This window comes from Castanea sativa, chromosome 3, assembly GCF_040712315.1.
Source record: "Castanea sativa cultivar Marrone di Chiusa Pesio chromosome 3, ASM4071231v1".
NCBI classification, from domain to species: domain Eukaryota; kingdom Viridiplantae; phylum Streptophyta; class Magnoliopsida; order Fagales; family Fagaceae; genus Castanea; species Castanea sativa.
The window spans coordinates 8,348,632-8,365,401 of NC_134015.1; the positions used below are offsets into that span (position 1 = coordinate 8,348,632).

At 34.7% G+C, this 16,770-nt stretch overlaps 2 protein-coding genes across 2 annotated transcripts in view; both read right to left on the minus strand.

Moving 5' to 3' along the window:
* LOC142629569 (uncharacterized) overlaps positions 1–15,112 on the minus strand; it is a 34,667-nt gene extending 19,555 nt beyond the window's left edge. Inside the window, exons 1-2 of the mRNA XM_075803573.1 lie at positions 14,945–15,112; positions 13,911–14,030 (exon numbers count right to left, since the gene is read on the minus strand). Coding sequence (XP_075659688.1) covers positions 13,911–14,030; positions 14,945–15,049 — 225 coding nt within the window. The 5' untranslated portion in view covers positions 15,050–15,112. The remainder of the gene's footprint in view (positions 1–13,910; positions 14,031–14,944) is intronic.
* LOC142629568 (SART-1 family protein DOT2-like) lies at positions 7,511–8,960 on the minus strand. The gene is made up of 2 exons (XM_075803572.1): positions 8,541–8,960; positions 7,511–8,196 (listed from the first exon to the last, which is right to left on the minus strand). The coding sequence occupies exons 1-2, from the start codon at positions 8,544–8,546 to the stop codon at positions 7,717–7,719; spliced, it is 486 nt and encodes a 161-aa protein (XP_075659687.1). The 5' UTR covers positions 8,547–8,960; the 3' UTR covers positions 7,511–7,716.
* Positions 15,113–16,770: the final 1,658 nt, after the last annotated feature.

Below are 16,770 nucleotides of genomic sequence, written 5' to 3' on the forward strand. Positions count from 1 at the left end.
TAAAGCTACTTATAGGTTATTTGACTTTAGTCCAAATAAATTATTTCCAAGCTACTTCCAATCCATTTGAAACTAATCAATTTTTTCATACAAAAATTGATTAATTATTGTCAACAACAAATTTTACTTTGGTCTAAAAATTTGGCCGTTGCTTTGGAAAATTGGAATATATTTTTATAACAACTTATTTTAAAATATAATTAAAAATAAATTCATTGTATTAACAAAAATGAAAATTATGTCAAGAATTTAAAGCTAAGTGTTTTTCGGGGGCCTTTTTCAGTTGCTCGGCCACGTGTTATGCACTAGATTAATGACATTGCTAGGCCCGGGTTCTTTTTGGGGAGTTGCGTCCCGGAACTCAACATTGGTCCACATGGTCCAACGGCTACCAGTGTATTTTTGAGTCTACCAAACCATTAAAACCAAAGTCTAAGAATCATGATAATGGTTGAATAAATATGTAATATGTGTTTGATATAATAGGTTTGATTAGTAGTTGTAATAGTAGTTGGAATAAAGTAATATGTATTTAAATGTGAAGTAAGCATGTATTCAATGATGTAAATTTAAAGATAAGGAGGCAAAGTCACTTATCTTTGTATGGTTTGTAACCCAGCTGTGTAGCATCAGTGAGCTAATGGGATTCCAGCAAGATGCCAACTGTAGAGGCTAGTTAAGCTTGCCTCTCTTATTATGTATTTAAATGAGTTTAAGCATTGGTTAATAGTTGGAATAAAGTAATATGTATTTAAATGTGAAGTAATCATGTACTCAATAATATAAATTTAAAGATAAGGAAGCAAAGTCACTTATCTTTGTATGGTTTGTAACTCAGCTGTACAGCTTCTGTGAGTTGATAATATCCTAGCAGAGTGACCACAGCGGTAGAGAGGCAATGTGCCATGATAACTTCAAGATTGAGGGGAAAAAATGGGTGCAACTGGAGGGAGAGAGAGTATGTCCAACTGTGTGTAGGTACTGGTTAAGCTTGCCCCTCTTATCATGCACTTAAATAAGTTTTCCCCTTGATAATGCTCTTTTAGTTGTTGTGAAATTATGAATAGTGTTGCCTTCCATGAGAAGGGCTTTTGTATGGAGTACTTGTGCCTTCTAAGAGAAGGGCTTTATGTAAGATGGATTTGTGCCTTCAATGAGAAGGGGTTTGATATAAGATCTTGGTGCCTTCTAAGAGAAGGGTTTTAGCATTAAAAGTTTATGCATTCCATGAAAAGGGCTTTTATAAGAGATATAGAGATGAGTATTGATAGGTGTTTATAAGTAGCAAAACAGTAGAACTTCATAGTGAGAGAGTATGAGAATGGAGTTTAGAAGAGTGTAGTGAGTCATATGTAATGGTGTAGTAAATGTGTATGAGAAGTGGAGAAAGAAATGTTTAGAGATATGAGTGTTTTGTGGGATGTAGTATTTGTAATATGTATGATATATGGAAGTATGAGAGATATGGTAGTTAAAGATAGTAAAAATATGAGATTATAACCGTTGGAGAAGTTGTAGAAATTGCTTTCCAAGATGAAAGATTTTGTAAGAGAAGAGCATGAAGGTGTGTTTAGGCATTTGGAGATGGGAGTCGTAAGATAGGTGTATTTTCTGAATATAGAGAGTGAGAGAATGAGTATATAAGAGGTAATAGTGTTGTAGTGTGTTTATCAATGTTGCTGAAATTTACTATTGGGCTTTTCTGCTGGTATGTATTGCTAGGATTTTCTGCTGGAGGATGGATGAGGGCTTATGAAGGCATTTATGAGCTAAGGGCTGAAGATTTTAGTTCTTGATTTTGAAACTTAAATCTCAGAACTTCATTCAGAGCTTAGGGAGAGAGAATAGAGAGATTTGTGAAAAATTCTTCTCCCTTTTGTTGTCCTCCCTTTGAAGTGTTGATGAGGGGTCCTATTTAGCTGAGTTTAAGGGGTATTTTAGTAAAGAATCTCAGCCAAAATCTATCCCAAATAGCAATGAATCTTTAGAAAATCCATCTTAAGATTTGGGCAAAAATGCTAAGTTTAGCTTCAAGGTGTTCTTGCTATTTTAAGTAAGAGCTGCTGGGGGAAAGAGCAGTAGAAAAGGAAGGTATTTTGGCAAGAAAAACATGGTTAATTTAGCTGGTTTTGATTTTAGCCAAATGTGGAAAAAAAAGTAATGCTCAGGTTGCTAGGTTAGCTGTTACATCTGTTCTGAAAAAGCTGTCCCAACTGTCAGGAAAAGCTGTCCCAGCTGTCATGAGACAGCTGTTGCTTTGGGCAGAAGCAAAAGAGGTCAGCATGGTGATTTTAGAGTGTTGGAAAGGTCATTCAGCATTTACTTTATGAATTTGGCTGAAAATGGTAAGATCTCTTTCAAGGGTATCTTGCTATCTTGGGTATAGCAACTGGCAGCTGGGATTTCAGCATTAAATGGCTACTGATATCACTCTCAGCCAAGTGTCAAGTGTTGAATACACTACTGGGGTTCTACTGGAAATATTTCTCCTTTTGGGTGTTTGTGTTTTTGGTGCAAGGTTCCATTACAACACATTTTCTAGTAAGTAATAAAAAGATTGGTTGAAAGTTAATGAAGCTTTAGAGATTTAGTTGAGGTCTCATTATGCTGTGACATAATCTTGGTGAGCAAAAAGAGTATTAAATGCTCTGTCCTGGCAGCTGGCAGAGAAATATATGGTTTGATTATGGTAGACAGTAGTTGGGTTGAAGAAGACACGCCAAGCAACATGTCTCTTTTATCAACTTTAAACTGCTAGAACTTTACTGAACATACCTCTTGGCCCTCCAAACCACGACTCCCAAAGTTTCCCCAAAGAGACTTATGAGCTTGGATCATAAGCCGAAGATGAGATGACGTACCTCGGGTTTTGTTGTAATTTTGTGTAAATATGGGCTCTTGTTGAAGAAGCTGATTGCCATGAGTGTAAGAGAGGTAATATGGGCCGTGATCTTTGATTCATTACTTAAGCCCAATCCATATGTCGATGTTGATAATGTCGTGGGGTTATGATCCCAATTGATGAAAAGAAAATGTAGACCATGAATTCGCCTCTTGAAGTAAGGATCTTGTGGTCCATGCGAGCCCAATTTATGAGATATAAGCTTATTTTGGGTTTTAAAGAGATTTATCCAAAAAATCAATAATATGTTAATGTGGCAACTCAAAAATCGATAATATGTTGATGTGGCATGAGTTGCCAATGAAGTAGTGCCACATGGGGCGAAAAAAGAGTCCTCAACAAGTGTATAAATTAATCACTGAACTATCTTTTTTTTCTTTAATAACTAACATGGAGAAATCAATCATTTGCAATTTGCGTATTCCCCCAAATAATATTCTCACAAGTTTCTTTTAAGAGCTGAAAAAATATTAATAATGAAGCCCGATATTATTAAACATAGGTACGAATGTTTAATATATATATCTAATAATGTTTATTATGTGCTAAAAAAAAAAACCGTCGTGATCTCATGTGAACCACACAGAAGATGAAAGAGTTATTCAGCAGAAAAAGATACTGGCAGAGTTTTCAGAGGAAATTATTGAAAGTTTAGAACACTTGCCATTGTGTATTTAAAACAAAATGAAATTTCCAATTAAAAAAGTACTGGAGGTAAGTCAAACCCTTTGAAGGTATACCTTAACTTCTTTCTGATTCCAAAGTTTTTAGCATGGCAAACTTTTGATTGTTGATATTAATTAACCATCTCTCTTACGATATTAATGCTCTTGCCATGCCATGTTCATTCCAAATGATTGTGCTTTTGATTTATAGTTTTTACAGAAAAACTTATTAGCTGATAATAATTGACACAAGTATATTATGCGGGTCTACAAACATTACCGTGCTGGGGGGTGTCTAGACTTCCCATACGAAAGAAGTGAGTGATCCAATTTCGGAAGAAAGACTGATAATTCTATGGCATTGGTGTTTCTGATGTTAGTGCACTACAAATATAATGTAGAGCCAAGAAGCTGAAATCAGAGTGAATCCACTGTTGGGGTCTTTTTCTTCGTGTTGTCATGTGTCGAGTTTGGATTGGCTTCACTTTTCAACCTAGGTTTAAGATAGAGGGTTAAGTTTGCTACTCTCATCAACAAGTATTGCAATGAAGGCTAGTAGCATTGTTTAAAGAACTGCACACAAACGGTTTAACTTATGATGAATAAAAGAAGCTACGACACAAATACAACAAGCAAGGCACCAAGCCTTAAAATATAACAAAACACAAGGATATGATACGGGATAGAAGGATTCTCCACATGTGATCATGGATTAAAAAAACTTGTCTTGGCATATGATATATATGGCACAAATATGTTTTGTTTTGTGAGACAATAATCAATGAAGTGGTTAATGCTTAATGAAATTTTCCTTAATATTCCCATTTGCTTAGCTTTTATAAAGGTCTTTAAGGAGGTCTAAAACCACTCGGGGCTGCTATTGATTGATGATTCTCTTGAATTTTAATTGTGGTTTTGGGTTTAATGAAAATGTGAAATTGGATTAGGTTAGTGTTAATTTAAGGTAATCAGGTTAATAGAGGCTACTTGGTTGACTTCCCTTTGAAGGTTTACAATCTACTAAAACTATTGAATATAGGGGATTATATTAGCGAGCAATTCATGATGGTGAATCTATCAGTAAATGTTTTTTTTTTTTTCCGAGTAAATAGCAATACTTATTAGAATATATACAAAAATAGTAATACTAATGTTTTAGATGGTAATACTTATCAATAAATAATTGGTGTGAATGAAATAAAGAAGTTTAAAGTAACTAAACTATGTTTTAGCCTCTTAACTCACGTGACACTCGTGGGCTCATGGAAGTGCATGTGCTCCAAGCCCACATACTTTCTCTTCCATTACGCATACAAGTGTGTAAAAAAATCCTCTCTTGGACCCTCCAAAACCATACCTCCAAAAATTCTCAAAAGATATATTTTTCAAATGAGCTTAGACCATATGTGATGAGAATGAGATGAAATAAAAAAAAATAAAAAATAAATAAAAAAAGGCATTAGATTGTGATGAGAATGAGATGAAATAAAAAAGACATAAGACTTGTCTTGCTTGTAATTTGGGCTGGGCTTCTAAGTGGCGCTTTGCCAAAAAATTGGCCCTCAACACCCACAAAACATCCATTACACGCCCTAGCTTATAAACGTAAAACGTACTAAATTAACTAATGGGAGTCTACTAGCGTGTTGGCACGAGAGCACTCATGCCATATAATTATGAGTCTTTACTTCCATGTTTGATGACTCAGAGCCTGTTTGGTTTAGGCTTGTTTTGAGTGATATCACTGGAAACTCATAACTCAGTTAGACTCTAGAGCATAGCAATATTGGTAGGACCACATTTAGCAAACTTGGAAATCGAATTATGGAATGACAACTTTCTCAAAAATAAATAAATAAATAAAAGGTAAAAATGCAAAACTAACCCTCTAACTTTCAACATTTTTCATTTCAGTCTTCTAACTTTAAGTTTTGTCATTTCAATCTCTAACTTTCAATTTTTGTCAATCCAGGCTTCTATTAGAACTCAGTTAAGATTCCCATTAAACTCACTGAGAAATGACTACTTTACCCTTCTTTTTTTTTTTTTTTTTTAAAACAATTCGGAATTAAAAAAAAATCTGTAAAAAAAAAAAAAAAATTTAAGGGAACCACGACTGGCGGTGGTGAAGGCCCTGGAGGACAAGCTAGACGACTGGATCGCCTTGACCTCGACGATTTGGAGGCACTCAACGAAAGGAGGCTCCAGCAGATGAAGAAGATGGCCCAGAAGCGGAGCCGTTGGATCTCCCTCGGCCACGGCAACTACACTGACATCTTCTCCGAGAAGGACTTCTTCTCCATCGTCGACCCAGTTTCGTTCATCCATCATCCTCCTCAACCATTTCGTGTCGCCTTTCCCTTCCCCATCGCCAATCTCCTTTCCCTTCTTCGTCGCCGATCTCCTCTCCCTTCAATATTTTTTCTCTCTTCCTCCACCTCGCCGGCCTGCCCAGCCATCGATTGAAGGCCTCAAAACGATTTTCGCCGGAGTACTCTATGTTGAGTTCGGCTCCGACTGTGACTTCGATCCGCCCTTCTCTCTTTGCTATCTTATTTCTCTGCCGTGGGAGTGGTGGGTTTCTGTTTGTGTTGCTAGGTGTGGTGGGTCTGTTGTTGGCTGATTTAGTGTTGCTGGGTTTGTATTTGTGTTCGTGTTGTGGCTGATTTGGGATGGAGTTGCTCGCCTTGACAGTGAAGAAGAAGTCATTTAATTCTGAATTTGGTTGCTGATTTGGTTGTTTTTCTTTTAATTCTGATTTTTTTTTTAAAGAAGAAGGATAAAACGGTTATTTCTCAGTGTGTTTAATGGTAATCTTAACTGAGTTCTAACAGAAGCCTGAATTGACAAAACTTAAAAGTTAGAAGACTGAAATGACAAAACTTAAAGTTAGAGAATTGAAATGAAAAACGTTAAAAGTTAAAGGGTTAGTTTTGCATTTTTGCCTAAATAAAATTATGGAATGACAAGAGCATTAATATAGTGAGAAAGACGGTTGATTTGGAGGGAGTTACCGTCAAGAGGCTTGGTTAACACTAGTTGATATAGGTTTGAATCCTCTATTCCCATTATCGTGCAACTATCAAATTAAATAATAATAATAATAATAAGTTGAGGTAGATATATTTTGCATCCCTATAAGGCAATAATGCATCTTGCTGGAAAGTAGTTATATAAATAAATATAAGTACAATCACTTTGTAAACAAATTGATTTGTTGTTGATTTTTTTAGGACTTAATTGTACTAGGCTACTAGCCATTGGCACAATTTAAAAATCATTTAACAATTTATATGGTTATTAGGGTAAATGCATTGATTTTAATGTATTAATTATGAATAGATGGTTCATTAATTATTTACATAAAATAAATTTATATAGTTATTTATATAGAATTTATATAAAAGTACTTTTTATGGAAATTTATATAAGAGATTATTATTTAAATGAAAAAAAAAATGAATTGGAATATAAATATTTTCTTAATGTATTGCTTTGAATAAATTAAGGCCAAAACCAATTTAATAACATACGCAATCAAAAATATAAAAAATAATAATTTTATGCTTTTAATTGAAATAATTCAATATTTGCAAATTTACTAAAGTAATATATTCATATTTTTAATTCTATTAATTTTAACAAAATACATTTCCTAAATACTTTTCACAACATGATATATATATAGTACAATAACATTGTATTATTTCCTCTCACATGAATAGTACTTTATTATACAGTACTTAATAAATTTTTCCAATTTGTGCTATATAATTAAAGTGAGTATTTATAGGTTAGATGCACTAATTATATATGTAAAATGAAATTTTATGAGATTTATATAACAAATAATTAATTTGGAATAAAGCATTCTTCTTCTAATTAAATTGCTTTGGCAACAATCGAAATAAAAATATCAGGGTAAATTACAAATTACACCCTTGAAGTTTAGGGTGGACTGAATTTTACACCTTAAAGTTTGGTTCCTTTAGCAATTCACTTCATGGTTAATTTCTACAATTAAGTGACATCATCGTGCTGATGTGTTTTATTTTTGCCCAATCACCCCCAAAACTACGTCATTTTAGGCCAAACTTAAAACAAAATTCTCTAGCCTAAACGACATGGTTTAAGCCCAATTCCTAAAATCTAAAAACAAAAACCACGAACAAGGTTGAGACCCACAAACTGCCAAACCTCGTGTGATCCCAGGTGGCGGTGGCGGTGGCGACCTCGCCCAAATTCATCTATTCGCTCTATGTGAATCTCCTTTTTAAAATCAACCAGAGTAGATGAACGAGGCTCCTTTGGTTCATCATCATCTACAATACCCACGAGTTTGCTCTTCTTCTTTTTCATGTTTCTGCCACCCCACTCGATGCTTTCTTTAAGTGTTCCTCGCTCTTTATGCAGCTTTAGCACACCTGATAACCCTTTCCCAACTGCAACTTCATGGATAGTTTCATCTGGCACTATCTCCTCCTTTTCCTCATCAACAGTGTGCTCATCTTTACTGACATCTATAACTTCGGTCCATCCACCAGCCTCATCTTTTACTTCTTCATCTGAAGCTCTTGGCTTCTTCATATTCTTGCATGAAAACATCTTCATTTTCAGGCCTACGAGCTTCTGAAAGAGCACAAAAGTACAAGTTATTTATATATTTGTAAAACCATTGGAGGAATTGAAAACCTGTAGCAAACAAAGACATATTTTAATGGGGTACAAATGGAAGCTCAAGGAAATCGATAGGCACAAGATCAGGAAAACTTCCAAAGAAAAATGGTCATAATTAAACTTGAATTTGACTAGATAAAAGGATGGATATCAATTGACCACAAGATATTGAATGGCCAGAAATACTAAAGCAGTCAAAAATATTAAATATGAAGAAATCTCAATTCAACTAGGGCAGAGCTAGCTCAAATTTCAATTCTATGCAAAAACATGAACAAACGTAAAAAGAAAAATACCTTCATCAAGCTGGAGGCCCTAGACAAACTCCTCCATCTCTGTAAAGATAACCTTGTTTTCTTGCGACTCTCTAGTTGTGGGGTTTAGACAACCTTGGCTTGGGTTCGGGCTGGTGTAAACTAACACAAGCAGTCAGAGCTGGGGAGGTCTTCGCCAAGGCCACTTGGAGCCGTCGCCACTGAGGCCGCCACCGCCACCTGGGATCACGTGAGATGATTGTTTTGGGTTCGTGAGGTTTTGCCGTTTGTGGGTCTCAACCTTGTTGGCGGTTTTTGTTTTTCTATTTTTGGAGCTTGGCTTAAACTGTGTCGTTTACGCTAGAGAATTTTGTTTTAAGTTTAGGCCTAAAACGACGTAGTTTTTGAGGCTGATTTGGCAAAAATAAAACACATCAGCATGATGATGTGTCACTTAACAAGAGAAATTAACTATGGGGTGAATTGCTAACGGAACCAAATTTTAGGGTGTAAAATCAAGTTTTTGAAACTTTGGGTGTAAAATCTAATCAACCCCAAACTTCAGAGTGTAATTTGTAATTTACTCAAGATATAATAAGAGGTTTGCAAATTTATTTACTGATAATCAAGAATATAAAAAGGGTTCTACTTATCTCAACTGGTAAAATATCTTGTCATCGAATCCTCTTGATATTGATTTTGAAATAGAGAATTTTTTCTAGTCTATGCCTCAAAACATTTTTATAGAAACATGAATTTATTCAAAGTCTAGATTAGAGGTCCATTTATTTTAACTTTAATGATAATGAGTCCATTTGGATTGTTAACCACCAAACCCGTTTAATTGAATAGAAGCTACAATCAGATAATGCATATGAAAGCTTAACACCTGGCATCCCTAGTTTGGTTCGGCTAAATAATTATTTCAACTCACAATCAAAGTCCATGAAATTTTTTAGAAGACTTTCTAGAGAGATTCCCACTTTCCCAGTTTCAACAAGACAAAGGATTGGGTTCAATCTTAGAGTCTAGACCACTGTAATTGACTAATTGTATACAGGTTCGGTACGCATGCACTTAGGTATCCAATTTGCATAGATCAAGACTCCAATTCATTGTTCATGTCTATATAAACAATATATAGTTTCACTCACTTCCATACCTAATTGTTAAAGATAATACATTATTATGGCGTCATTCTTGTGTTACTTGATGTCTACTCGCTTGCTTTTTATACTTCCACTGTTTCATGCAATTGCCACTAACTGCTTTTCTTCTATGCGGCCACTCTGCCATGATGATGAGAGTTCTGCCTTGTTGCAATTCAAAGAAAGCTTTGACACAAATGTGAAAGCTTGCAATGGTCCTTTTGATTATCCCAAGACTGCATCTTGGAGACTAGAAGGTGTGGACAAAGATTGCTGCTCGTGGGATGGTGTTGAGTGTGACGAGAACACAGGCCATGTGATTGGCCTTAACCTCACTAGAAGCTGTCTCTATGGTTCTATGGCCTCCAACAGCAGCCTCTTCCGTCTTGTTCATCTTCAAAGGCTTAATCTTGCTTATAACCACTTCAGTTTCTCTGAAATGCCATCTGGATTCAGCCATCTTTCTAGTTTGATATATCTCAACCTCTCCAATTCATCTTTTTCAGGGCAAATTCCATCAAAATTTTCAGAGCTTTCCAAGTTAACATCCCTTGATCTGTCAAATAATTACATGCTACATCTTAGAAGTATAAAAGTTTTAGTTCAAAACTCAACCAGCCTGAAAGATCTACGTCTCAGTTATGTTCAGATATCATCTCTCGTGCCTGAAATCTTAGCAAATTTATCTGGTTTAACAACACTCCATTTGAGTGGTTGCGGATTGTATGGAGAATTCCCAGTTGAGATTTTTAATCTACCAAAGCTACAAGATCTCAGGGTGAGTTACAATCAAGATCTCATAGGCAAATTGCCCGAATTTTACTCAAGCAATCCCCTTAAATTTTTATCACTTCAGGGTACTAGTTTCTCTAGAAAACTACCAGCTTCAATCGGAAATCGAAATTCCTTGAATGAATTATGGCTTGGGAGTTGTAATTTCTCAGGTCGCATTTCACCTTCAATAGGTAACCTTACTCAACTCACCACTTTGGACCTTTCTAATAACTCTTTTATGGGCCAAATACCTTCCTCGCTATTGAACCTTATTTCCTTGAATTATTTGGATTTCTCTTACTGTCAATTATCTGGGTCAATTCCATCTTCATTTGGTAACCTTACACAACTTACTGTACTAGACCTTTCCAATTACTTTCTAAAAATCTCAAATCCTTCTTCCTTGTCCTGGATTTTGAAGTTGAGCAAACTTACTGTATTGGCCTTTAAGGGAATCAATTTAACAATGGAGATCCCATCGTCCTTGGCAAATCTAGCCCAACTTAATTATTTGAGACCAAGCACTTGTCAACTAACTGGTCAAATCCCTTCTTGGCTTGCCAACCTTACTCAGTTAATTGAGTTGCACCTTTCTCATAATAAACAAGGCCAAATTCCCATCTCAATTTTTGAACTCAAGAAACTTGAAAGTCTCAACCTTTACTCAAACAACTTGACTGGCACAGTGAGTCTGCACATGTTTATGAAGCTCAAATATTTAACCTCATTCTTTCTATCATTAAACGATATATCATTCCTCCCCGAACCTATTACCAATGCTACTCTGAATAGGTTTGTGGCTATAGGATTGGGTTCATGCAAATTGAGCAATTTCCCAGATTTCTTACAAAACCAAGACCATTTGCAAGTGCTAGACCTATCTCACAACAATATTCATGGCCAAATACCCAAATGGGTGTGGAACACAAGTAAAGAAGCTTTGATGTACGTGAACTTTTCTCACAACTTGTTAACAGGCTTTGACCATCATTTATTCAATTTTCCATGGCCTCGGCTAAAGATTTTGGACCTTAGGTCTAACAAGCTACAAGCATTACCCCCAGTTCCACCGCCATCCACCTTGGTTTATTTGGTTGCCGACAACAAGCTCCAAGGAGAAATTTCACCATTGATCTGTAACCTTAGTTCTCTTTATTTCTTTGATTTATCCAACAACAAATTTGGGGGCATGCTTCCTCCTTGTTTTAGCAACTTCAGCAACTCCTTAACTATATTGAATCTTCGGGGCAACACTTTTGATGGCATTATTCCTCAACTATGTGGAGAGGGAAGCACAATGAAGATGATCGACTTGAGCCAAAATCAATTCGAGGGGGTTTTACCAAGATTGTTATCAAATTGTTGAATGTTAGAGTTTCTAAATATTGGAAGCAATAATCTCAATGATGTTTTCCCCTCTTGGTTGGGAACACTACCTAAACTAAGGGTGCTTATTCTGCGACATAATGGATTCTATGGTGTTGTGGGGAGTCCAACAACCATGTTTGCATCTCCCAATTTGTGCATTCTTGATCTTTCCACCAATAAATTTACTGGTAAGTTACCATTTAAATATTTCCGAAATTGGATGTTTATGAAGAAAGTTGATTTGGATGACTTCAAATATTTGTGGGCATTTAGATTTTTTAAGCCATGCCGTCATGACTCTGATGATGTTTACCCTTACTCGATGACAATAATAAACAAAGGCAGGGAAACAGTATATCTAAAGATCATAAAAGTCTTTGCAGCTATTGATCTTTCACGTAACGAATTCAATGGAATGATTCCAGAATTCATCGGGAATCTAAATGGGTTCCAAAGGCTCAATCTTTCTAACAATAACCTCACTGGTCATATCCCATTATCATTATGAAACCTAACAACAATGGAGTGCCTTGACCTTTCTCAAAACAAGCTCTCTGGACAAATACCTTGGCAACTGACACATCTCACCTTCCTCACATCCTTTAATGTCTCACATAATCAACTTCCAGGGCCTATACCACATGGTAATCAATTTGATACATTTGACAATAGTTCATTTGATGGAAATTTAGGATTATGTGGAAATCCATTGTCAAAGAGATGCAAAAATCCAAAGCCTTCACCTCTACCCACTTAAAGCATAGAAGAAGATCAAGACTCATCGTTTAACATTGAATTTGATTGGAAAATGATCCTCATGGGTTATGGTAGTGGGCTTGTAATTGGAGTTGTTGTTGGAAACATTGTGACTAAGAAGAAGCAGCGTTGGTTTTTAAGAACTAGGGAAGTGCAACATAAAATGCGTAAGAGGCAACTTTGCTAGGGAACAACTTTCTTCTTAAGGTGAAAAGTTGAAAGTGGTGGGAAATCACTCATTTAAAGGGGAGATGTTGGTACAATATTGGTTTCATCAAAGGTTTTTAGTGTTTTTTTATTTTTATTTTTTAGCGGTGTTGTGATGAGATTATATTCATTCTTAAAGGGTTTTGATATTTTCCAGTTTATTTTGATATCAAGTTTTAGATATAAAGTTGAGCATTGTAATCTCTATATTATTATAGTTGATCGGATTTGTCCCGTGGTTTTTTCCCTCTACATTGGAGGGTTTTTCACGTAAATTTGGCCTATTTCTTGTGTGGTTATTTTTATTGGTGCTTTTGTGATGTTTATTACTATTGCTTCTTTTATTAAATTGAATTCTCAAACAAAAGGTAATTTGGCCCCAAAAAAGTGTAGTACTACAAGAAAGCAGGTTTGTTGCAATTAATATTTCATGGCAATAAGCTCAAAGTTGTGTCAATAAGCTTTGATTGCAACAAAAACAATTGTTCTGCGGTGCTACAATAAAATCCATGGCTATAGGTTCATTTTCACAAATTTTTTTTATTACTCTAAGGCGTTACTTCAAATGGATCTATGACCATAAGATATTGTTTCAATAGTTTTATTGCAATAAATACAAAGCACAAGTAATTGAAGGGTATTGCATAACAAATAGTAATGGTGTGTACTTATCTCACAATAAATTTTTATTCTCATAGGATATCTGTAGAACACCATAAGATTAATGTTGTTACCTTATTTATCCAAAAAAAAAAATCCTAACCTTTCCCTGATTGCATTCCAGACGGTAGAAATAAAACATTTTCCATATTAAATAAAATTAATATTCCAGAAAAAATGACAATGGCCAATATCATCGAAGTTTAAGCGCTAATAAATCTTGGCATTCTACCCCTATCTATTGGGTCTGCATCACCCTATCCCTATTATAAGTCTATAGGATAAGAAAAACACAAGATATTTGAGAAAGTACTTTACCACTATAGCATTCCAACACCCATTGCACTTTTGATGCATCAGGATCAGGCCGCTTCACACTCAAATTATCAATACCGGCAATAGGTGTCCTAAGAAGAGAACTGAAGATGCCAAGTCAGCAAGACTGATAAGTTGGAAAATCCCATTACAATGTCTAACATGGTTAAAGAAACCACCATACCTTCAAAAGCACACTGCATTGGACTTGGTTACCAGAAACTGTATAGACATCAAAGAAATCAGGCTTAAATGTCATGGACTGATAAGCTAACCGCGATGAATTGAGAGTGTGAAAAGCAAGCTGCAGGCAAAGAATAGTAACTAAACAAATCAACTCAATTACTTAACACATGAATATGAAATATGGTACTTACAAATTATTAACTCATTTGTTACCCATCCTTATTTGCAGTCTATTCCATATAGGTTGAAGAAAACCAAAAGGGTAGTCCTAATTCTGCTAAAGTTTAATATAGTTGATGGAGATATTCCAAAAGAAAATTAAACAAAACAAAACAAAAATTTCTAACCTCTTCTCATAACTTAAACTTCATAAAACAAAAACCTCGAGCCCTCCATTCAGTTATAGCGAAATACTACTACAAAACACGTTTGAGGAAAATATCTTGAATTTTCAGAAACCAAAAAAAAATTTTAATTAAGTCTAGGCTTCAGAGCTTTTATTCCTTTGATTACCTTTTTTTTCCCCTCTTTTTTCTTGCCAACCAAACAGAGATTCAATTGTGAATTTTTCACTCATCCAGCATGATTAATATAAATCAAGTCAAAACATAACTCCTCAAACACAAAACTAATTAAATATTATCTTATGAAAGCCAATCTATGCCCTTTACATTTCCTTCATTTTCATACCATCCAAACAGAGCTTCCACTCATTGATTTTTCTCACCCATCAAAGCATGATTCATATAAATCAAATTAAACACAAATTCTTCACACCCAATTCCATAAATAACATTTAATTTCGATATAAACCCCTTTTATATGCTCTTCTAAAACCCTAATTAAAATACACCAAATCCCTAAAAATGAGTTACCAAATCAACATGAAAACAGAGTAAACTATATGAGCCATTAAAAAAAAAAAAAAGAATAAATAAGCTGATAATTAATAAATCAAACCAATTGGATTAGATTTAAACAAAATTAATGATAATTTTAGTTATTTATTCAATATATATAATTATAATATACCTGAGAAGGAGAGGCTTGAATTGCTAGCTCGTTTCCGACACGTGCGAGGCACGTGATGCACCGAGCAAAGGTCTTGATTGCATTCCCTCTCAGACTCAATTCCATTTTCGTCTCTCTCTCTCTCTCTCTCTCTCTCTCTGAACTCTGAAGTGTGAGAGATAGAGAAGGCGCGCTTTGGCGGGAAGGGAGAAATGAATTTGTAGTGGGATTGAATGGGGGCCGTCCACGTGGACTTTATAGATGGTTATAGATGGACCTGTTATAAAGGGACCCGGACAGGCCCATCAGACGGTAAAAAAGAGACTACAAACCATTTCACAGGACTGATAATGAGTAGCTTGTCTATCACTTACCCACTAAATTACAATTTTTCCTCCATCATTTGCATTTGGCAATATCATAGTTGTGATAAGAAGTAAAAGCAAAATTTTTTTGAGAAAAAACAAAAAATGGTATGAGTGATAGGAACATGAATCCATTTTAGTACAATAAGTTTCTAACTCTTAATGGATTTTGAATCAACCTAATCAAGTTAAACAAGTTCTTTGTATTGACTGTTTCTAGTCACTTTTATTTGCAACTGAGAAATGAGTACAGTTTCAAATTTATATCGACCTATTTATAATATCTAACTAAAAGTTGAAGAGTAACATTTATTATTGTCATGCTCTATTGAGCCACATTAGTATAGCATTTTGGTCAAGTCCAGTCCATTCAATCTATTTTAGTCCACTTCAGCCCATTTAGTCTAGTTCGGAACATGTCAGTCCATTTTGGTACAGTTTAATACTCTTCGGTCCATTTAGTCCACTTAGGTCTGGTTCGGTCCATTCCCTCTAGTTTTGTCTAATTTGGTCCATTTCAGTCCACTTCATTTCACTTCTGTCTACTTCGGTCCATTCAGTTTGATGTGGTCCATTTCGGTCCACTTTGGTGTAGTTTAGACCACTTCCGTCTATTCAATCTACTTTGATGATGGTTTGAGAGGAGAGGCTTGTGTAGAAAAAAAAATGCTAATTAATTCAGCTAATTGACAATTATGTCACATTCTAGAGTAATGTTGGTAAGTTATTGATAAAAAACATTGTTATTTTGGTATTAAAGTATTGGATTTTTTTTTTTTAATATTATTGATGGATTTACTTATATCTATTTCCTTTTTAGGCCATTTAAAATGTATTGAGGATGAATCATTTGTAAGAAGAACTAGAAAAAAAATTCCAACCACACATTACATTATTTAAAAAATATATTGCCTTATATAATAATTGAATGTAAAATGCATTATGCTTCCTTAAAATTTACTAAATTTAAGACACTTTTTTTTTTTTGGAGAAACTGGTCTGGAAAATATAAGACACTTTCAAATAACAATTATAGATAGCTTAATTTAGAAAATATAATATATTATATCAACTATACTATATTAGAAAATAATCACATCATTTTAATTAGGGTTTAAGATTAACACTTATAAGTCCTAACAAGAAAACAAATTATCAAAATTTTCCACACTGCAACTAGTCTAATATAATGACGTAGAAGTTCAATAAAAGATCTAAATTTTATTTTAATTATATTCTAATTTTCTGTCAAATATCATTATAATTGGATTTTATGTAATCTAATTTTGTATCAAGATTCTCAATTGAAAGCTATTTTTGACCCATTTAAAGCTACATATAGATTATTTGACTTTTAAGTCCAAATAAATATCACCGTACATCCTTGATGTGATGGTCACTCTACAAGTATAAGTGTTTATGGGGTGTGGAGGGTACGAGCCTAGGTTCAAGTCTTTAGGAGGGAGTTTCAAATACATATAC